General features: G+C 39.3%; 2 protein-coding genes and 1 non-coding gene across 6 annotated transcripts; 2 read left to right on the top strand and 1 right to left on the bottom strand.

Moving 5' to 3' along the window:
• Positions 1 to 339: 339 nt before the first annotated feature.
• LOC117261053 (septin-8-A-like) lies at positions 340 to 15,267 on the bottom strand. Of its 4 annotated transcripts, none has more exons than XM_078169281.1 (10): positions 15,119 to 15,267; positions 13,357 to 13,471; positions 13,015 to 13,210; positions 10,052 to 10,238; positions 9,802 to 9,963; positions 7,939 to 8,035; positions 7,560 to 7,728; positions 5,051 to 5,183; positions 4,768 to 4,955; positions 340 to 2,086 (listed from the first exon to the last, which is right to left on the bottom strand). In XM_078169281.1, exons 1-10 carry the CDS (start codon positions 15,131 to 15,133, stop codon positions 2,083 to 2,085), a joined length of 1,266 nt encoding a protein of 421 aa, XP_078025407.1. In that variant the 5' UTR covers positions 15,134 to 15,267; the 3' UTR covers positions 340 to 2,082. The 4 variants fall into 4 exon arrangements, with proteins under 4 accessions (XP_078025407.1, XP_033489151.2, XP_078025406.1 ...); XM_033633260.2 differs by having other exon boundaries at positions 340 to 1,060; XM_078169280.1 differs by having other exon boundaries at positions 15,104 to 15,258.
• A 2,107-nt stretch (positions 15,268 to 17,374) lies between these two features.
• On the top strand, positions 17,375 to 19,206 carry sowahab (sosondowah ankyrin repeat domain family member Ab). The gene has a single exon (XM_033633261.2). The coding sequence runs from the start codon at positions 17,495 to 17,497 to the stop codon at positions 18,866 to 18,868; it is 1,374 nt and encodes a 457-aa protein (XP_033489152.2). The 5' UTR covers positions 17,375 to 17,494; the 3' UTR covers positions 18,869 to 19,206.
• A 2,343-nt stretch (positions 19,207 to 21,549) lies between these two features.
• LOC117261521 (U2 spliceosomal RNA) lies at positions 21,550 to 21,731 on the top strand. Its single transcript, XR_004502054.1, has one exon. It is a non-coding gene; the product is annotated as a U2 spliceosomal RNA (small nuclear RNA).
• The last annotated feature ends 2,671 nt before the right edge of the window (positions 21,732 to 24,402 follow it).

The raw sequence follows: 24,402 nt of genomic DNA, 5'->3' as shown, positions 1-24,402 counted from the left end.
TTCCTTATCCGTTTTAGCGTTCGGTGAAATATATATATCAAAAAATGTGTGCAACATTACAGCAAAGGAGGAATAACAGAGAAAACAGCAAAATTGTTGGTGAATCTTCTGGAAAACTGTACAGAAATTGTTAAAATGTCATGTACTAATTGTTTTCATAGGCCAGTCTTCATCCTTACACTCTGCTGCCTCTTCTTCTCTTTAAATGGACGCCTACTGGCAGGTTTCTGGAACAGTCTGGAGAGATCCTGACCCTGCTGAGACCACAGCTTACCACAACCTGTCATTTTCTGTCTACTTTTCTGTCTAAATGTGCAATTATGGAGAGATCAGGGCACGTTTTCAATAAAGTTAGTCTTTATTACATCAGGATATACAAATCTGTAAGCGGGCCGACACAGACCCACCATATAGATCTACTGACATAAGGAGATTTAATCCTGAATATATATACATCCAGGCTTTTTTCAACAGTATATGTACTGTATATATAGATTTTGCAGTTTAAAACTATGAAATACTTCTATCTAGCTGTTTGACACAACATAAGGGCTGACATGTTAGCATATGATATACCTTTTATGATGACAGTATCTGTACCATGACTGATTTAAAGTGCTTATAAATCATAATATAATGTACGATCAGTACAACATTTAACAGCAGTATCATGTCACTTTATAACATATATTTCACAGTGTAAATTGTCATCAGTCAAAAACTACAAGCATAACATGGCAGATAAATGAAGGTAGCACATCTAGTACAAAAACTGAGATTTTGGCAATGACGATCTTTTAACACTCTTGGGAATGAAGGTTAGGAGCCATGCAGAGACCATGCTACAGCTTAAAAGCTTAAAGGAGAGTTTAGTAGACATGGAAGACTTTAGGCTAAATCACTTCCAGAGATGTTAAGTGCATTTCTATAAAACTGTTATTTCACATTGTAAAAATAATACAATTGATAGTTAGTCTGTGATCTTTTGATGTGGTAGAAAGTCTTCTAATTCAAATTCCTTCCTGAGGTTAGGGAGTACGCAGATGGGAGACTAAAGAAGCTATGAAAAGGAAAGAAAAGCCAGGTCATTTATTTGAACAAGCAAATCTACATATTCAGCAAGGTTATTAGACAAATCTTAACAAGATATGAAAGTTTCGTGCAAATGATAAGTTTTGTTATTTGTCCTGTGTGCTGCCACTGAGGGATGCAAAATCAAAGCTGAAACTTGAGTTAAATGGATAATGCTTTTATAGAAACACTGTTAAATCAGACAAACATTTTTGATACATCATGATGACAACAAGTGCAGTATGAAATGCTTTGAATCACGCAAATGACTGATGAGATGGGAAGTCCCAGAGAACTGAGGGAGTTTAAAGGGAATGGGTTCAGCTGACCAACAGATGAATTGATGCTCTGTTTGGTTTTCCACCGACATTATTTATTTAAATACAAATTATGGCAACATATTTGCTCCATTTCCAGACTCACTGTAAATTAATTCAATTACTTTCTTTATAACTTTGCACAGAATGGTGTTAGATCGTTTCGTACCTCAAACTACCAATAACAATTATCAATATTTTCATGTACATTATTAGAAATTCTGTCTTATAATAACCTACTGGAGACCATTCAACTTGTGAAAAACTGCATGTTTGAAAGCACACAAATGCTTCTTCCATGTTAATACATAACACAGCTCACAGCCATCAGCTCGATTCAGTCAGTAACTAAAAGTCTCCCGTTCTTCAACGGGACACCAGGACGTGAACACACATTCATGGCAAGAACATAAAACAACACAAGCTACATGTTATGAAAACAGTCCATGGATTGTGCGTCTAGCAGAGTCAGCATTAGGGACAAATTAAATACACTGAGCAAAGCTACCTTTTTGATCCGTAAGTACACAGCGGCTTACAGCCATCACATTGTTCAGTCTGACATACGTGCATAGTCACTGTGACACTGAGTCCACACATACAGTGTCAGTAAGTCATGTCAGATATGACAGTCTCAGTTTCCCATGCTGATGGCAGACACAGTCCTGGTTTCACTGGATGTTTGATCCAAAAATCAACTGAAAGGGGAAAAGAAACAGGACAGAATACGGAAAAAAGAAAAAATGAAGGAACTGAGGAATGGTTGAAATCAAATGAATAAATGAATGAAATGGGAATGCAACAGTGTTTCGGTTGTAACTTCTTTTCAGCATCCACTTCCCTTCCATAGACTTATACATTTTACGCTACGTTTAGCGTCAGACATTTTATCATTTATATCAGATTGTTTAAAAAAACCCATGAAAACCAGTTTCTCCAAACCAGATTAAGAGCCCAGACACATGTTGCCCTTTTTGCACCCTCATTGTTGTCAGTGTTGACATACAGAAGGCCCCCTCAAAAGCAAGAGCGACACTGTCATGGGGAGCTTTCCCAAGCACAACAGCTGTGCCCTGAAGTGAACAGGCACTGCGTCCGATAATGCACACTCCACTACATAACTGATATGTGTCCCATCATTCAATATACTTTCATGTTAATAAACATTAGTATGTATTTTTTCTGATGCACTGACCTGTAATTTACCACATCACTTCTTGAGAACCTCCTTAACAGCTGCCAACCTAAGCTCTGCCAGTACTTTAAAAATAATGTTAAAACTATCTTACGTCTTCCAAATGAAATCTAACACTTCGTACATACTTACACTTAAACTGAAGCACAGTATATACTTTATTTATACAGTTTAAGATTACAGAGACAGTGCACATTAATAAACATGGCCAGTAAACATTTCTGTAAACGTGCCAGTTTAGCCAGCTTAGCTAATATTCAACTGTAGTCCCGGGGCAGGTGTGATGATGTTACAATGCTGCCTTGGTAGCTGTCTGTTATGAGCATTGTCCTGTAGTGCATTGCATTGTGGGATATTCATGCCATCATAAAGTCCAGTGTTTGCATACTGTAATATTTCTCTGAAAATAGTATGCAATTCACAGTCTATTGGTTTCATACTAAGGTTTCGGAGATACTAAAAACTCTCACATACTGATTAGCCTACTGAATAACATGTTCGTATGGAATTTCAGACACAGAGAGAAGTAGATTATATTAGTACAGGATGACCCAGAGCATTTCATCTGTCCAATGGACAGTATTTTGATAAACGCTTAGAAAACAATGCCTGGAAGAAGATCATCTCCGAACTCAGGATTTCTGCTAAGTAGGCTATGCTATTTTACATTGCTGTTAGCATTATGCACATTATGGTTATAGTCACTTCAACATCAGGCACAACCTGCCTACGTGCCCTTGATTGTTGGCACAAGACAACACGTCTGGTGAGCCTTGTGTTTTAACAGACGCAGCATGTCTCCCAGCCCCAGACTACATTCACAGGTGGGCTGAAATCAGATTAAAACTGAATTTGTCGAGACGTTTCTCAATCTGATCACTCAAATCAGGAGTTCAAACTGTGTTTCAGGTCAAATCAAACATGACACATGACACTGACACCATGTCTACACCACAGGTAACCAACCATGTCTGTACCAACAGAAACGATTGCATATAATAATCGACTTTTTCTGTCACTGCTGCTGAACACTAAACATACCACTAAATTTATTAACTAAAGCAGATACATTAATTCAGCGGAACATTTGCATTCTGAAAAACAAATCAGGTAGTCTGAACAAATTCTCACCTTTAACGTTTAACTTACACAGATGTATTTTCAACACCTGACAGCTTTTTTATCATACAGTCCTCATCTTCCTCAATGTCATAAATCTAAAGAATTATCATATTAATCCTTGTGTGCATATATTTAGTGTGCCTATGTGCAGCTCTTCTTTCATTTTTAAAAAAAAATACTTGATAATGTATTCATTGCTTTTATTAAAACTGGGTTATACAGCGTGGTCAGAAGGATCCTCAGCTACAGTATTTTAGAGGTAGTAGAAACCTGTTGAAATCATCTTTGGCCCTTTGTGGGATTACACTGGCTTAATGTTTCTGGCACTCTTTAACATTTTCACCCACATGGTAGGGTATTAAAACCAGTACAAACTGCCATTAATGGTCAAAGGCTTCCTTTTTTGTTTTCATTTGCTTCTGTTTTCCTAATCCTTAAGACAGCTTTGTGATTGTGGATTTTTCGAGGCTAATCTTGAGCATTGAGCTGTGTATATAAACTCTGAGCGTATGTAATCGATCCTGACATATAATGTTTACACCTGCAGAAATTATTGCGGCTCTATGTGGGATGTCTGAGTATCATCTGAGTTGCACATGGCGTGAGCAGCATCGGTGAGACCGGTCGAATGTAAACAGAAGTGCCCCTGCCTGAGATACAGTCTGGAAGGTCAGCCCGCAGAAACATAAGCATCAGGCTGTGTCATACAAGCTGTGACCCTTCCCACTATGTCTGGGCACACAGTGTCAGTCTGAATCTATCCCTGTATCAGTTTATGAGCCAACATGGCTTCTGGGAAAATAACACTATCTCATTAATCACGCTGTACGGCTCTTCCTTCTGTCTGCTCAGCTCTACATACACTGGCTTGGAGAATACGTGTCCATGGCTTGTGAATATAATGTATGTGTGACATTAACCAATTAGCCTTGAGTTGCCTGAAAAATTTTAGCGTTACTACTATTTAGTGGCATTAGCGCTTGCTCTGAAAACTATGGTGTATAAATAGGAACCGCTTGAGCAGCAGTACAAATGAAATCCATGCAGTAAAAGCAGACTTACTTCTTCTTGTCCTTGTCCTTCTTGAATGGTTGTGAGCAGCCTTGGAGTGCCTGTCCCATCAGTGTCTCAGCTGCAACCTTTCTTCTATTGAAGGCATTCATCTCCTCCTCCAGTTCTCGTCTTTTCTCCTCCAGATTCTTCTTTTCTTCTTGGTGCATCCGCTTGAGCTGCTCAAACCTCTCATGAAGCTAGAGATGATGATGATGATGATGGGACAGGGCAAAATGTGAGATTGAACAATTATGGTATATTTCCACTTATTTATGATCATGTTAACCCTCACCTCTTTTTCCTTTTCTTTCAGCTCTGCCTCTGTCTCCTTCACTTTGTTGACAAACATCTGTCTCATTTCTTCTTCTTTGCGCTGCAGATCCACAAGGAACTCCTTCCTCTTGGCTTCGTACGTCTCCTGAAGGCTGAAGATCAGAGTAAAAGCATAGTTAAAGGGACAGTTCACACAAAAATACCCTTATTTTCCCTCTTATCTCATCTGTAGTGCTATTTATCAGTCTAGACTGTTTTGGTATAGGTCATAGAGATGTCTGCCTTCTCTCTAGCATAATAGAACAGGATGGCCCTCAGCTTATGCTGCTCAAAGCACCGAAAAATTACATTTGAAAAACTCAACAGCAATGTCTCTTTCTACAAATCATGACCCGGTTACTCAAGATAATCCACAGACCTTGTTGTGAGCAGTTTCATGTAGGAACTATTTTCTTTCTATTGAACTTCACCCACCAGCCATATTAGTGCACAGAAGAAGGGATCCATCTACTCATGGACAAAAGGCTCGTGCTCGCAGCAGTGCAAGATATAAACAAAAATGGCATCCTCCTTGGCTGAGCTTTAATGTCAGCTAGCTTAGTGGTGCTCAGGTGAGCTAGCAGTAGACGCATGTTTCCTTCTATGCGGTGATACTGTTGGCAGATGTAGTTCGAGACTAAGAAAATAGTTCCTACATGAAAATGTTTGCAACAAGGTCTGTGGATTATCATGAGTAACTGGATCATGATTTCTGGAAAGAGACGTTGCATTGAGCACCACAAGCCCAGTGCCATCTAGTTCCATTATATCCGAGAGAGCAGACATCTTTACAGCCTTTATCGCCAACGCTTGACAACTCACACCAAAACAATCTAGACTGATTAACAGCACTACAAGTAGGAGAAAAAAAAATGTCTATTTGATTGTGTGTGAACTGTCCCTTTAAGGTCAGTCTAATGCCTTGTTGGACAGGATTAGTACCCAGGAGCAGGTTGATCCAGCTGTTTTTAAGTTCTGACTCATCTCAGATGTAACATAAATGTTAACTAGGTGGGGACTAGTCTCGCTCACCAGACCTTTCTCAAGAAAAGAAAGGTCTGGCTAGGCCGACTCTCACTGTGAGATTGGAGAAAAAAACGCCCCGGCTGCTTGTACTTCTTTCAACCAATCGCAATCGTTCTGGGCGGTGCCACAGCAATGGTGCGCTTGCAAAAATATTGCCGGGGGGAAACAGGTTTTCATCTAACACGCCCACAAAAATATCACCTACAGGATGCGAACCATGGCAGAAAAATGGCTACATCCCCGCAAGATCAAACACCGCAAAAGTTAGTAAAGGACGTGTTGAAAACTGCTACACAACCGGAGGTGGTAGGGCAGGACTTCAGCGGGTGGTTCGTTCCGCCAAATGAGAGGCTGATCTCTGCAGCAAACTTCCGCCCACTCAGACTAGGTGGGGACTGATGCATTGCAAATTAACAAGCAATTCTTATGTAGAGCTTTACTCAATTTTTACAGGAACTGTCAGGCATAGCGGGAGCAATAAAACTAGCATGTTAACATATGACCCATTTAGATTGAAGATCAAAAGAGGTAATACGGTCAACATTTGACCTGACACTTGATCAAAATGCAGTTTAATAATGATGTAAACTGGGAATATTTTAAATTAAATAACACAAAATTAAAAACGACAATGATTCCACTCACTCTAAAATACTCCACAGAGGCATACACGGCGGCATTACCTGGCTGCAAGGTCATTAGGTCATCAGCAAGAGTTAATGCAATACGTATGATTATGATGACCCCTCAAGCACTGGCACAATACCCTTGTGATCTGTGCCCATAGCAGCGGCATTTAACATCTATATTATATTTCTGCATGTATGCATATGTAATAAAATAAAGTCATATCTACATTTACAAAGGATTGTTGACCCTAAAAATTGTTATATCTGGAGGTTATTTTACAGTTAGGGATGACTTCCTGTTTAACTAGTTGATTGATTTTGATTGGATGGTCTGAAATTAGCTAGTGGTCACTAAGAACTTTAAATAGGCAGATCTATAAATAGCTGGTTAAACCTAATCTTGAACTCCGTCGGAGGTACAACATCTAACATATCATGTGTCATGACATAAACACAGGAAGTTACTGTAGTTTCTCCCCAGTATCAGGGAGATGGGAGTGACTAATCTTGACATGAATATATGACGACACTAAAAGTTTAGGTGAGTCAAAAATATAACCAAATACATCAATTAATTACACCATTAGTTAAATAATTAAACTAGAGTCTGGACATACACATATAAAGCTTTGCACTTTTCCTTTAAGCTCTAATTGGTTGGTAAAAAGGAGAAAAGCAAAATGCATCTGAAATTATGTAAACAATGTGTGCTGTTTATCAATAATGTAATTAATCGCCACAGTTTTTACATCTTAAAAGTGCAGGGTTTTTTATGGCAGTTCCACTGAGGTAAGCTGCCCACATGCATTACATCACTGCTATCCCTAATTTCACCTGAACGACTGGCTGTCAGGGTCTGTGTCCTTAAACCCCATCTCCTCTAGCTTGCAACGGCGGTAGAGCTCATAGTGTCGAGCGTGAGTTTGCTCCCGGAGATCCTCCATGTTCACACGCAGCAGCATCTCCCTCAGCTTCACAAAGTCGCAATGGTTTTCATTCTCCACTGGAAAAAAAACAGAAGCTTAGTCATGCTGCACTTACTGAGATTTTTAAATGAAAAGTCAGTGCTCACTGTGCTCATAAAGTATAGTGATATCATGTTTGCATCTCAACAGAAAAACTAACAATAGCTTGTCAGAAGGCTTCTGACTAAACAGCTGCTACTGTCTGGGGGACTTTTACGATGCTTGTCAAATCCATTCGGCAGACTCACCCTGTACTGAACCCCAGGGGTACAGCCTTGCTTTCACCATCTTGTTTCCCACTTTAACGTCTTCTACACTTCCAACCACAGCAAAGGGAAGATGAGTCTGTAACATGTAGTATTGATATTGTTACAATGTGGTTAAAAATGGTACGACAGTTGTCATATTCAGGACCGCATCCTGCTATTACGACATGCTTCTAAATATGTGTCTCCTATGGATTTAAATGGTGGTTTACATTGTTCTACTTCAACTCTTTTTACAAATGTCCTGCGTTTTATGCAACGTCAATCATAAAATCGTAGTATGATAATCAGTATTCTATCACTGCTATGCTATTACTCCTATACTAGTGATATTACTAATACTGCTGTACTACTATACTAATTGTACTACAGTCGTAGATCTTACTAGTATTTCTATGCTATTTGAATTGCTGAAAAAAATCTGAGATGTGGTCAACAATTCAAAGGTCTGGAACAGAGACTTGCACCGGGTCAGGTACCTGCAGGTACCAAACAAGAAACCTACAAAAAGCTGTGTAATGGGTAAAAATATGTATATATATAAATTCAAGAATACACGCACAGGTAAAAATGAACTACACACAGGTGGGCAGCAGGTGAGAGCAAATATATGTATATTATTTTTCACAGTAAATCAAATAAAACAGATGTGCAGTATATGTGTTATATTTTGACATCATATTATCAAACTGCAATGCCTTTTATTTTGAAAGTCAATGACACAAGTCAAGTCTTTGACCCCATCGTCACATCATCACTGAAGTGGAGGACTCTAGCGATGAAACTGTGCAGCCAGAGGATGGGATGGCAGCCTACATTGAGTTCAAGACACCCAACGGGGATCCTTTTGAGGTTTTATAGTGGTGGAAGAAGCATGCTAAAATGTCTCCTGACCTTGTAGTGGTTGCACGTACTGTTTCACCACGAGCTCAGCCCAGGAAAGACACTTTTCCTCCACTGGATTTGTAATTCAAGCACAGAGAACCCAGCTGAATGTGAGTGAGTGTAGCCTGTGTGTGTTTAATCAAAGGTGTGGGTCAGGTCGCGGGACTTTTATTAACGGGTGCGGGCGGTGTGGCTTTGACATAGACATACTGACAGGTAACTATTCGAGCTTCACAGGTATGGGCAGGTGCGGGTATGCAAAAATGAACCCATGCAGGACTCTGGTCTGGAACCACACTAATAAAATTCTTCAATAAATAACACCAAAAGAATGGTGCAGACTAATTAATACAGAGATGGAGAAAGTGAGAGCACATATTGTAAGATCGAGCCGTTTTCATTCCCAGATCGTCAAATACCAATGCTTTGTCACACCTTTTGGCGTCTGATAGCGATGCAAAAGGCACCCTTTGAGATTTACAAGTCTGAATGAGATGCACTTTCAGCTAACTCCAATGTGAACCCATCTGCAGCATTATTAGATGCTCAGAGCAGCTGATGTAGTATAAATGAGAAAGTCCACGTAAAGAGGTCTGGGTGAATGGATAAGTCAAACAAACACAGGTATTTCACCCAGGAGACGGCTGTTTGTGTCCCATGTGAAGCCAAAAGTCAGTGTCATGTTAACCAAATCATGATCTTTTCCTAAACCTAACCAAGTAGTTTTAGTGCCAAAACTAACATTTCCTGTGAAGATTAAAGTTTACTTTGAAAAGACATCGTATGCATGGAACGAGCGGAAAATGACCCATCCAAAACTACACTCGAGAGATACATAGAGCATCATAGTTTGGCGCGCAGGGTGAACGACAAAGCTGTACATCTGAACAGCTGAACATCCTGGGTGAATACATACAGCATTGTATTATGTAAGTGTGTCTGTGTGTTTCTAGGACTCACATTCATGGACGTGTTGATCTCTGCAACAGCTTCATCCTCTGTAGGGAACTGATAAATCTGCACTCCATTACTGACCAGCTCGCTCATTATCTTGATCTTTAATTTGTCCAGTTCGCTCTTGGATACAGTGTCCGCCTTTGCAATGACAGGGATGATGTTCACCTGCGTGGAAAAAACATAACATGAGTGACAGACTGAGGAACAAGGAACGTTGAATGCTGAAATACAAAGTGCCAGATTCTGCGGTCACCTTGCTGTCCAGTTTCTTCATTGTGACGAGATCAAGGGACTTCAGGGAGTGTCCAGTGGGAGTGATGAAATACAGACAGATGTGGATTCTTGTGTCATGGCAGTTGTACAAGGAACGTTTTATTTTTAGCTCCTCCTCGAGATACCTTTCAAACTGGGCGTCAATATACTCAAGAATGGGTTTGAAGCTGCACAGAAAGACAGCAAAATAAAAAATGAGCATCATTATCTTATCCTTACATGTATGAACAATAAACTTAACATCCCTTGCCTTGCTGTTTGAAAGACATGCTAGTGGCCTGGTTACAAACTCTGCAGCTACAGTCTCTCAGCCAAGAAAGCCTGCTTTTTTTTCACTCCCTGCTGTTGGAGCACTCAAATGTCTATTCAGATTGCATTAGTTCTACCAGTCATTCCCATATTCCCTCTCTCTCCTCCCAATTCACATGCCAGTAACAGGCCAGATCTCTTTCTCAATTCCATTCTGTGTAACTGTGTTGGCTGCAGCCGCAGAGCAAGAGGGAGAAATAAATAATAGCTGGTTCTGACCTAACCAAAAGTGTTGTGTCATTCACAAACGATTTATATAAAAGAACGAATCTTTTGGGTCATGGCTAGATAGAAACCCTAGACTTGTGAAAGTCTTGCGAGCTGCCAAAATGCTCCTGTCTCACTGTTTCATGGTGTGACAATCTGTGGTTACAGTCTGGTCAGATTCAGGCACAGAATGCACTTGGGTTAGTGTTAGTAAAATATAATGGTTTGGGTTGAAATGATCACTTGAAATATGAAACATAAAATCTTGTGGAAGTGTTTGCAAATCTAGGGTTACCACAAATGTGTGCCACAAAATGCAGTTCATTTTAAGGCCACTTGAGGCTGGCTCCAAAACAGTGTCAATCCTCACAGACCCCCATGTTAAAATGCCCAACTTTACAGGAGAAATAAACATGTTTACAGCCTGGTATGAAAAACAGTAGTGGTTCCATTTACATTCTATCAAGACCCAAATTTTTTAAATATGTGGTTGCTTGTGTGAAAGACTGCAAGGTGTTGCCCCAGTCTATGAATCAGAACCACCCCTCACTCCCCCACAGCTCCACCCTCTTGCCCAAATATGGTCACTTCTGGCTCTAAAAAACCAAGATGGCGACAGGTGAAATGCCGAACTCGAGGCTTCAAAACGACAATCTACAAACCAGTGGGTGACGTCCCCGAGGCTGCGTTCATTATCTAAACAGTCTGTGTACACAACCAATTTTTGAGTGAACGAAAGGATCTGTTTGTTTGTTTTTTAAATCTCACCACCTTTCATGGTTTACAAAGCTTTGCAAAACCTGCAATATGAAAAAACAGGTAGCTAAGCCTGAGTCTTTCACTGAGATAAACGGTGCATGTTCAGTGATGCATTCACTGAACATATTACACGGTCAGCCCTGTCGCCTAAAAATTATGCTTATACAACTAATTTGAAACATATATTTTAGGGAAAACAACCTTTTAGGAAAACATAATGCAGCAGAAGTTAAAAAAGTGTTGATACTAAACTGAACGCATCAGCAAAATGTTCACTGACAACGTATTTAGGTTGTTTTCTGCCTAAATAGGCAATCCTGTAATACACTATCCACTCATAGTGACTACAGCATAATTTTTGATACCTTTTTTGGATTTTTTTTATTTATTTATTTTTTTATTTATTAACAATTAGTCAAAATCACAATCATTCTCTAACCTTAACCAAAGTGCATTTGTTGCCTAAACCTGAGACAGGAATCTGGATGCTAACGCAAAGTTCTGGTGCCAAGATCCTGCACTTTGCATGCCTACTATCCTCCCCAACCACCTCCTACCGAAACCTACGCCGTAAATCAATGTATTGTTTCGTTACTTGAAAGAAACATTATGTCTGATCTGATCCATTCAATGATTATTTTGCCACAACAACATAATTAAGAAAGCAGTTTAGTAACATACAAACATAATTTCTAGGAGACAGGATTGACACAATGAACGTGTCGCTGTGATGCTCAAGTCTGCCCTCTCCCTCTGTTTCCTGTCTTGAAGGGTTGAAATAGGAAGAAGTACTGAATATGTAATTAATAATTAGGTGTTATGAAAATATACATTCTGTCAATAATATGGTAGGTATAGGAGCCAAACATGTTATTGGGAGGTTTGCTTTTAACTGTGTAATTCACTGTGTGGGCATTGGGGGGCACTGTCCTGTCACCTGGTGAGTTCAGGTATTTAGGATGTGACCTCACTATGGTCATCAGGTGTTTGGCCCAGAAGGGCAAATGGTTTTTGACCGCAATGGCGTGGACCGCTACAGTTTTGTTTGTGTGTTTTGTATTGAACGTCAAATGTGGATGTAACAGATGGACTTTGCCATGCACACATGGAATAAATGTTACGGTGATGCAACCCAAGAAGTTTCATGGACTCTGATTCAGCATTTGGGTAACGAAGCTAACGTAGCGTGTCCAGTAACAGGCGCGTCAACCCTGGTCAAATACCTCAGTAGCTAGTAGTAGACTCAGCTCCTTTAACAGTAGGACTTCAGCTTTCATTTGCAAATAGTATCTTTATCCAACTAAATTCTCTGTTCTCAGTTTAATAGTTAATTTGAACATTCAGCCATGTGTCAGTTTAGTGAGTGGATTTACACATAGTTGGAGCTTTGGTCGACAAGCACAGAATGATTCAGTGAATGAATATTTCTAATGAATGGATTCTAGTGATTCAGTACACTGAAAAGAACCTTGCCCATCACTACTAACAAAGAAAAAAATTCTATGAATTTTTAAAGATCAGTGGTGAAACAGCACTGAAAATTTCTGTGACAAGTTTTCTGTACCATCTTAATAACACTATGTATTCTTCTTCCTTTGTGCAGCACAGTTTCTTTTTCAAAATCTGGACAACACTAATAGATAAACAACAATCGATAAGAATCTGTACCTTTCATCTTTGTTGATCTGGTCTCCAAACCCCACAGTGTGCACAATGGTCAGCTTGAGGTTGACATTGCTCTCCTGCAGTTCGTAGGTTTGTGGCCGTAGCTGCACCTCACTCTGATAGTGGCTGGCTTCCTCGTTTTCAAACGTTGTGTTGAAAAGAGTGTTCATTAATGTTGACTTGCCTATCCCCGTCTCACCTTTGCAAAAAAATAGAAAATGAAACATGGAGAACAGAGATGAGGGAAAGATGAGGTGATGCATTAACGCTCCAAAATCCATCTAACTCATGTTACGGTCATAGCACTAACTCTGGGTTATGAACTCCTCCTGGGTGCAGACGTACCTACGCAGAGGATGTTGAAGCAGAATCCCTGTGCAACTGATTTGCTGACCAACTGATCTGGGAGACTGTCGAACCCCACATGACCACCGAGCTCCAGGTTTCGCTTTTCTTCATGCTGAGGTATTCAGAAAACAGGCAGGATGAAAAAAATATCAGACTCAAGAACCCTTATTTCCCCTTATTCATGTCATACCACTAAATATTAAAGGAGATAATGACAAAAATCAATATAAGGGCAGGGTTAAAAACTCCGTCTGTCAGATCCCATCCCCACATTCTGCTTTCAAGCTTAAAAGCATTCTCTGCAAATGAGGTCATCTCTCTCTTCCACTTAACACACAGAATAGTGTGCAGTGAATAGTTCGGTCTCCATATCACAGATTCCTCCTTTACAGAATCACAAATCTGGGAGGAAAATAAAAAGCTATGAGAATGAGAATGAGCACAGATGTCATAATTTGCATTGTGTGTCTTGTGTCTGTATGCAGAGCTTAAGTATAAGGCCTTAGCCTCGGTTTGATGATGCAGTTATGGTTTATATTTAGGGCTATACTAAAAAATATTTTCAACATCGATGAGTTTGTCAGTTATTTTTTAGGTTAATAGATAAGTCATTTACTGTTTTGTATGTCAGAATATAATCGAAAAGCTTGCTTGTTTTGCTCAACCAATTGTACAAAATCAAAATGTCTAATTTGGTTAATGATTCAAACAGAAGAAAAGCATCGCATTTAAGAAAAGGGACACACAAAATGTTTAATTACAAATCACTTTAATAGTTAATTGGTTATAAAAACAGTTTTCTATGCCCGAGACTTGTACATTTTCCATGTTACACATTAAGGTGTTTTAATCTACACAATAAAACATACTATACTGACTGTATTTTCCCCTTGGCTGTATAAACTGGGAAGCAGTTCATCTCCCATCGCAGAAACACCCTGGGATACTGGCATCTAGCAAAAAGCTCAACATGAGGATCAGGATGTGTTCAATGCAACAATCATCCGTTTCTGTCCCTCTCCCTTCACACAGACACACAAAGAGCTCTTTATCTAGATGTTGTTTCACAGGGTGGGAGGATATCCAAGCTGCTGGCTGCCCTGGTACCCATAACTCCCCTTACACAAACACACACACACACACACACACACTACCTTAACTTAACAACGTCCTGCATCATTTTCAGTGCAACCTGTGCACAGGACACAGGATACCAGGCACGTACTGTGAGCTAGTTATGATGGCTTTGTAACTGACTCATTGATCGCCACGAATTACACATTTGGCTAATACATATTTAATTTTTCGCTGAACCATCTCGAGGAGCTAGCTGCCACTTGAGGAGGCTGCTACTTATGTTTATCCTCTTAACTTAGTCTCTTAACTGCCTGCTGTCCTGCGTTTCATTCAACTGCTGGCACCCGTGTGCACCTGTCACAGTGTTGACATGGTAAACAGCACACGCAGTTTCATGCTGCACAGTTGGATGCAGAAGTGCACGTCTCCACAGACTGCACACATCATACAGCGACGACGGTGCATCGTTTCTATCCAATCCGTCTTTATCCACAACAAGCTTCCTCGACACCGCAGCAGCCGACCCTGCTGCATTTCCTCTACACAGCCCATCACCATCACCTTGCTCCCACACACACCTGAAAGCCACGTTAGTTTATATCTGCTCTGACGACACCCAAAATCATGAGTCACTGCAGGCCCGCAGACAGCACATCATCATACTTACTGCGAAGACATCTACCTCATTGGCCGCCATCGTCAGAAGTGGCTGTGTGCCGTAATTATCTGTCTTCAGCCAGACCTGCTCCCCACATGAAGCACGGACAGACTCACACTGCTTTCAATATGGCCACTTGGAGGCAACACCCCCTCGGTGCTGGAGGGCGACATTACAACAGCTCCACACAGCCTACCTTATTTAGTGCAAGCTCTTTTCTTTTTTAGTTTGTTTTTTTGGCTCAGTAATTTTTCAGATCACTGATTAGACTAGCTAAAGCCACTGCCACTTCAAACAACCAGCTAAAACAGGAATAGCAGCAATACTCTGTCACAGCTAACCTCCATTTTCAGCTCAGATTTTCTCCTCTTTCATCAACTTTGAAACAGCATGTAGAGCCACTGTCAGTGTCCCAGGGGTTTCATACAATATACAAATATTAAGAAAAAAAAAAAAAGCCATTTCCCATTTTAAGTGGGTCCAAGTTCATTCAACAGTCACACACTTGGAGACCAGCTGTCTCCTAGCAACGCAGTCCCGATGACACAGGAACTCAGCTGCACAGTGTCGCTGTGCATAAAGTGGGATAGACATTGTTGGCTACTTTATAATATTACTCACATCAAATTGTACTTTATTGATTTTCTCCAATACATTTAAGAGAAATATGTGCTTCTTACCCAACTGCATGACCTGACAATTAATTTTGAAGATCAAGATTTTGCATGCAAAATTTGTAATTAACATGTATAATGTACAGCTATCCACTATTGTGTAGAGCTTCTAAAATTATCTTCAACATCTAAACTGTAATGCATGAGTAATAAGGGACTGTTCATTATTTATGATGGGGAGGGATGGTGCAAAAAGGAGCACTAGGGTGAGACTTAGGAGAGGGGCATACAAACTTGAATGGTTGCATTTTGTTTTTATTTTAGTGCCAATTTTTTAAATTTTAAAATAAAAATTGCCAAAATTACACCATTTATCATGGCCAGAAACTGTAAAAAACAGAAATTATCATTGGATTTTATATCCCACAAAAGCTTCTGTCAGAAAAAGAAAAAAAACCATAACTATAAATCTGAGCTTTAAATAGTGACATTTCATTAAAATCACTTTATTCTACATTTCATTTGAAATTTGGCTAAAAATAAATGGTTTGCATGAACTAACCAGTATGCACGACAAGAGTGAAAGATCAAGGCTTTTTCAACTCCAGGATTTTGTCTTCGATTTTTAACTTTTAAATATCAAAGTGTAGTTTTAAAAATGTAATAGCTAATTTATGGCGGAGAGAGGTATAAGAATTTTCTGCCAGTCACTCAGGGAGGCTCAAGGAAAAAATATCTGTAGCTTATATATATATACATATATAAAGAAGTTACACCCCAGCAACCTCCCTCCTCCAACAAGTAAAGAACAGTCCCTAAAATTTAATAATATAACAGAACCCTCTGCCGTGGGGCAATCTGCTGCCTGAGTATACTACTTTAGGTACTATACTTTAGGTATGTTTTTTTGTGCTTACTTGTGCTTCTACAAATAGATTATGAATCTAGGACTGATGGTGTAACATATAAGTTTTACTTTTACCTATTTCTGCACCACTGCAGTATGGACAGACTACAAAAAGCGTAGCCTAAGTATTAAATACACTGAATTACATGGTTTTAACACTATTGTCAAGATGTTGTCAGGATACATTATATATCATTCATATGAAGGTATCATTACTGTGTTGTTATGTTTTAATAATAATCATCATTTGAATGAATTAATCCATCAATTCTCATAGATTTTTTTATCCATTCATTCATATTTATCATTATTTGGTCAAAAGTTTTTTCTAAGTCTTGGGAAAGTGCTTCATAGGTCACAAGGGAGTCAACATTTAGGCTTACTGTTGTACGGTAGAAGAATATGCATTTTTAATGTGACATACTATTGATTAAACAAAATATATTACATATAGAAATAGCCAAGTGCTTGTAGAAAATCACAGAAAATTTAGTTGCTGTATTAAACAAAACTGGAGACACAATGAACATACAAAAAAGTTGTCCTAAATATATTTAATAACATCTGACTCATATGTCTCTCCATGCAAATACCAAAAAAAATAAATGTAGAGTTTGTCTTTAGTTGTTTTAACAGCCTTGATATAGATACAGTAATTACAACCTTTGTTTTATTACTACTTTTTAAAGCATTTTACCGGGGCCTTTAACGGGGAGAGCCATGACTAATAAACGGGTGGATTTATTGGCGAGGCGCCGGAAGCTGCAGGTTGGTGGAGGACAACAGAGAGGGGAGCACGGACAGCAAGGAGATTATCCCTCGGGCTATTATCCAAGCGATCGCTTCCATCTTTTCACATTTTTACCCCTGTGGGACAAAATGGCTTTGACCCAGGAATGCATTTTGTCTTTTCTACTGGAGCACGGAGGCAAAGTGAAGAACTCGGAGCTGCTGAACAACTTCAGGAGCCAGATCAGCTGCAGTGATCCCGCGGAAAAGCAGCACAATAGGGACCTTTTCAAAAAGTTGGTCAACAGCGTCGCTGTGGTGAAGCAGATCGACGAGGTAAAGTTCGTGGTTGTGAAGAAGAGGTACCAGGACTTTGTCAATAAAGAGGTGGCGCATGATGCCTCGCAGAAAACACAGATGGATGACAGTGTCTCGAGCCAAAACACGAGCTTTTCGTACACATCTCCTCCCCGAGCCGAGCCAGCCAGCGTGATTTATTCTGACATCGAGAACAATAATGTGTGCGGCCCCACGAACATAAATGGGAATTATTATAGTGATGTTAAACGTGCGCCTGCGAGGAGCACGCAGGAAAGGAGACCGTTATCGAGAAGCATTAGTAGTGCGGATGCAACTACTGTTAAAGTCCTGAATATCTCGGGAGATCAAGCGAGCAGAGCAAGGAAATCTGGTGCTGTGTTTGCTGTCATAGCAGTCAAATCCCCTCAGAGAGACTCTGCACCAGCAGCACAGCATGGGTCACATTCCCAACTACACCCGCATACAACTTCAGACAAACCAGTTAGGTTGATAACTAAAGTTTCCGCACCATCAGTGCCAACTCTGGATCATACAGCTTGCAAGTTGGGTGCACCAAGTGACTCCCAGTGTAAAAACAGACAGACTGAGGACATGCAACCCCCAGGCTTCCCCCTGGTGAGGCCCCAGAACAAGAGAGATGATGCAAAGTATTCAGAGTCTGTGCCTTTGGAGCCACTAGCTCATGAGTGGTTGGTGAAGTGTGCAGCCGGACTGTGGGGACAGATCTATGGTTTGCTGCTGCAGGACACACGGTTGGCGCAGAAGAAGGACTTCATGTCAGGTTTCACAGCTCTGCACTGGGCTGCCAAGGACGGCAACAGTGAGATGATACACAAGCTTGTGGATATCTCAAGAAAAACAGGCACTCATGTGAACATCAACAGCAAAGCGCATGGAGGATACACACCCTTACACATCGCAGCCATGCACGGCCACACTGAAGTCATGGTTTTGCTTGTGCAAAGCTACGGAGCCAGTATAAATGAGAGAGATAATGACGGCAAGAAGGCCTTTCACTACCTCGGCAAAGGTGTGTCAGCTGAGGTCAGAGCACTTATGGGAGGACTGCAGCAGAGCAAGTGCAGGGAGAAGGCAGAGGATGGAGAAGACAGAGAGCACCAGAAGGGCTTCAACACAATTAGTAAACTGTTCCAGCCTCACATAGGGAAGAAACAAAAAACTAAGCTGGCTCATGACTGGTGACAACAACGTGGATCACAGGAGAAGCTGTGAGATGGACAATATTTAACAGATCTTAGTTTGTATATTATGTTAATATAAAACAGCGTAAACCATTGTCTATCCTTTAGTGTGTACTTGCATTGAATGTGTAGCCTCTCTTGTACAGTGTATCACTGTTAGATGTGCTATTTAAATATGGTATTGATAATTTAATCATCTTTTTTTCCATAGTTTAATCACATGTATGAACAATGAGTATGCTATTTTGAACCCATATAATTTATATTTCTTACTGATAACACAATCAGTGATATCCAAACATTTTTTTATTACCTAATATGTAATAAATCTGTAGACACTACCTCTTGATTCATGTCTTTTAAGTATGTGGAAATGTAAAAACAGACCACACCTGGGAAACAGTTGCTATCAACACTGGTGTGAAACGTCATTTGGTTGTTGGTGCAAAAGCTTGTTATTTTTGTGCTTGGCAGATCATGTTTTTATCAAAATTAAGTTCTTCAAAGTGCAGAGGAAACACTAAATATTGTTGCAGGTTTTGATCATTTTGAAAAAGCTGCCTCTCTCAGCTTCAGTATATGCAAACGGGACCTTTGTGGGGCCAGTTATGCAAAGCAGGCAACCAGACTGGCTGGTGGAATGTCTCCTTTACCATCTCTTTGTGAACTTTAGCCGTAATGGATGAGAAAGGCCTCCTTTTGTGGGACAACATGGGCGTCACTCTGTGGACTGCTGTGGCAAAAAAGACACAATTAGGACATATTAAGGCCATGCCCCTAATACCACACAGTAATCTGTTATTTCAGTATTGATTAGAAGGCAATCAGCAAAATACAAGTTTGACATGATTTCTCTTAACTGCATAAAAAGAAGCCAAATATTAAATTGTAGGGTGAGGTGTAATTCAAATGATAAAGAAATCATTTTAATGGTCAGGTTGGCATTAATGAATGAATTGCCTTGTTTTCTCAGATCAGACATGCTGCTTTTTACTGTGCAGTGCATAACACTGTTTTCTATCCTTAACTGACCCGGAGAAAAACAATCCCTGATGACATGAAAAGAGTCGGAGCTTAGACAATGAAGCCATAAGCAAAACAGTGCCAGAACAATGTCCTTTGTCTTGTTATCTGGAAAAGAAGCTGCTTGCATAATGATCCTGAACAAGGACAGCTATACTCGCAGCAACTGCTCGACACACAGCAGTTGACTGCTTTATGTTTTAAATCCCACCCCATAACTTTCCTTTGCACGGCAGCTGAACGATCACAAAAAGGAAATCTGCCACAGAAAGGCTTCCTTTGTCTCTTATTTAATGGTTCAGGCAAAATTTTGCAAACATCAAAGACTGTCCAACAATACTATGATGTGGTCCAGGTATTATATAATTTCCTGTAAGTGCAACATTAAAAAGTACTTAATTTTTCCTTATACCCTTCATAACATGGAAGTGCTGGGTGGCAAAACAACATCCTTTTTCTTTTTTTAGAACCTTGCAGGCAGTGAGGAAAAAAAATGTACAAGTGTCCTTTGGATGGTACAACAGGAAAACCATACCATCAACAAAATGGTCCATCCCCTCAAATCAATGTGCATTAAATCAACAGTTATGCTATCAAACGCTATCCTGACACCCACTGTACAAGGAGCTGTTTGCTGATAGCATGATAGTGGAACTTTGGTGTGGTGTTTTAAAACAAGGGCAGCAAACTAAGTACATTAAACACAAAAACTCCATCTGTGTCGAGTCAACAACATGAAGGCCATTAACAAGTACTGTATATCCACCACACAACATGAGCATAGCTTTAGCTGACGAGATTTAATTGTACTATCTTTTTTGACTTGTGCTGAAAGGACCAACTCTCTTTGGTACTTCATTTTTAGTCACTACATCTACATTACAATATGTTTTTAGTTTGTTTTAGATTATTTTAACAGAGGTTGGTTGGACAATGTTTTGTCCCTTTACTTGCTCTTCCTATTTCAAGCCAGTAGAGGGCAGGAAATGCTAATATTGTCAGTTATATTGGTCAGTGAAGTAGTCGTGCAAAGAGGTTTCTTTTAAGTTTTTTATATGATCAGTGCTCCTTTTTCATTTAGTGAGAAGACATATGATGGGAATACTAACTGGTTTAAACTGATATGTGTTAAAAGACTGCAGTTCAAATATGATAATGTATATACATGTATGTGCAGAAAACTCACATCAACAACAACCCACTAAAACTGTCTGATATCAGTGTCATGATGATATGAGAAATAATATTTTTCCAACATATAAAGTTGAATGAATGTACATAAAATCACATTAATCGAACTGACGTTCACTGCAACAAACACTCTGCATTAACATTTATACCTCTTAAATAAAATGTTAAATTTTGGGTTTTATTTTAAGCATAATTTTCCAAAATCATTTATTTAGGCTTCAAAATTGTGTAAAATTATTTCATCCTTTGGATAAGATCATGTCTCCTCCACGACATTCGCAATATTGATTCGCTTTTTCACTTTCAAATCCCGTCTGACAACACACTTTTTCAAGCTGGCATATTTGGTTCAATTGAATGGAGCCACACATACGGTGACCTGCACTGATGATGACTTTATGATGATGATTTAATACCTAATATTCATAATTACAATTGTTGTTGAGTCATTTGATTAACTTTTATTGTATATTACAGAATTGTTTGATTTGTTCTATCTGTTCTTATCAGTGTAATATCTGATATGTCCTCTATACGTGGACAACATATTAAATGGATTTCTAGCATTGGGTGCTCTAAAAGGGGCTTGCTCCAATCACTACACACATTGACCAGGTATTGCAGCACCACTTTTGGTTGGTGGCAGGAGGTCAGTCCATTGGGACTTGGCTGGATAGGTGCCAGCTCGCCTCCTAGGCATCGCCAAGATGCAAGAGAGCTCGGCACCGAATCCCCAGCTGCTAGGGGTGCCTGTCACTCTGACATCTCTCCATTTAATGCCTGTGTAGGTTCTGTTTGTGCGTGTATGTGTGTTTCAGGCCTGTGTGTATATGACAACAAAGTGAAAAATTGAATTTCACCTTGGGATTTAATAAAGTACATCTTATCACAAAAAGATTACACTGGAAGTTGACCAACTATGTAAATGAGTTGTTACTGTGCCCTACTGCCAGCCAAGTTGAAAACTGCAACAGTGTGTGCTTTTTCCACACAGCTCAGTAATCGGTACGTACTGTGCAAACTGCCAAAGATAAGCAAACCCTCCAGTGTACAATAAGACTTAATCAAGCTAAAGAAGTTTATTTGTAACTTCCAGTACATTTGGCAATACAATTAGTTCTACAAACTGCTGCCTGGCAGAGTATTGGAAACTTGAACAGTACTCATAAAACCACAACGATGAGGACATGGTTATAGAAATATAATGAAAGCAAACTGTAATTTGCAGTCATTTTTATCTGTTGCCTATGAATATTGTCAAGCTAACAACACTCTGTTAGTGTTTAACATTTTACAGTATTACTGCCATGTAAGTGGAGCTTGAGCTTTTGGCTAAGTACCTGTGTACAACTGTAAAGTAATAATATAGTAGTGACCTGTACATCAGTAAATTTAGGTATTCTTGCCAAGCCAAAACAACAAGATGGCAGATAACAGCTGAGTTCCAAACATTAGCTATAAACTGTATTTGACATTTAAGTCTCCAAACATTGACACTTTGGGTGGATATTTTATGCGCTCTGCAAATTTTTAACTTCTCCTCCAGAGGCTCAGTTTTTCTGTTTCACTTTGAATGTAGATGTGAGTATTAGCAGGGGAGGGAGCACCGCTGGACTAACTAAGTGGTAACTTCATCATCTGTCCCTTTTATATACTCCATGCAATACTCCACATCGCTTGTGTAATACTTACTTTCAGTTCACAATATCACAATCTAACTGTGTGCATCCACTGCAGAAAATATAAAAGTATGACTGATAAGGGATTTAATCCATGATACTTTGTGCCTGTTACAAGGCATATTTATGATGCAATAGTATATCAAAACTCTGTTGTGCAGTTTATTTGTTTTAAGTCTAATTTCTGCCCTCTAGTGGTCAGCAGGTTTAAAGTAGCTACACTTTATTTCAGTGTTTTTCTGGAGCAAACATGACACATTCATGCAACTACTGATTTATATCACCAACTTCATATTTTGCCATTATTTAGTATAGTATAGTATCGTATTTATTATAAGTTTTTCAATAGCAATGGATGTGCTTGCAGTTGTTGTTCACTTGACAAATGTTGAGTCACAAAAATTAAGACTTAAAATGATAGCTACCTGCTTTTGAGCCAATCTTGCACATCCGGTGGAAGATCATTACCCTAGAACAGGGGTGTCCAAAAAATATCTGGGGGCCAGCTGCTTCTCACATCATATGAGTTATTAAAAATAAATTACCTACAAATGAGACAAATACAACTGTGTCATCTTTCAGTGCAAAAGGATTCAACATTCCAGCGCTCCTGAAAGTGGTGGCCCTCAATGTTGACTCTCTGCTTTTTTGCTGTGGCCATGTCTGTTTATGAAATCGCATTAGTTTCGCCTTTATATTTCCAATGTGCATGTCTACAAACAGTGTGATAGTCCTATCATTGTGAGGTGAATGGAAAATATGCAAAATTATCTTGCTTTATTAACCAGCCGAGCCACATGTAGTATACTTTAAAGACAAGCAGTGGGCCATTTAAAATTGGTCCACTGGCCACAATTGGTCCCCGGGCCAGACTTTGGACATGTCTGCCCCAGAACAAATAATAGCCCATTAGAAATGCATATGTCTTTTCTCCCCCACAACTGTATGTTAATACTGTAAATTAATTGGAAAATTATATATTAAAGTTACACGTGGCTACATTAGTTAGCACATTTGGCTAGGGCTAGCTAGCCAGACTATGGATTATACGTGAGTAACTGTAGCAGTTAGAAGTTTCACATTTTAAATTAGCTAGTTGACATTAACATATCTAGCTTCTGAGGACTCAATAACTCAAAAATATATCAAAATATATAATATATTTAATATATAGGGAAATGACAATAAAGTTTTCTATTCTATTCTAAAAGAAGCCCAATAATTTAGCTACACTAGTCATACAATGTCAGTAACATTAACTTACAGTTCATAATACAGCGTTAGCATTCTTAGCATTAGCTTACTTTGTTAGCTAGCTAGTTAGCCACGCCCAACAACAAGTAATTCATCAATGTTAGTTTTTTTACAGCTTCAAAATGTGAATTAATATTTCTTAACGTTTTCTCCAAAATAACTAAGAATATTTCTTTCATACAAACGAACCTGGTTATATTTTTGTAGATATTACCTCCTCTAGTTGTTGTAAAGTAACGTTGCTCTAAAAAAGCGGACATCTGACGTCTTCAAAATAAAAGCCCCAAATAAATCGCCATGACGGTCCTTATTTTTGCTAGCCATAGCCTTTACAGTTTATGGCCATAACAAAGTCTTGTAACAATCTAAGCTAGGGGAAAACGTGTTT

The sequence above is a fragment of the Epinephelus lanceolatus genome, chromosome 7 (assembly GCF_041903045.1).
Source record: "Epinephelus lanceolatus isolate andai-2023 chromosome 7, ASM4190304v1, whole genome shotgun sequence".
NCBI classification, from domain to species: Eukaryota; Metazoa; Chordata; class Actinopteri; order Perciformes; family Serranidae; genus Epinephelus; species Epinephelus lanceolatus.
This window is presented reverse-complemented; position numbering and strand designations above follow the sequence as displayed.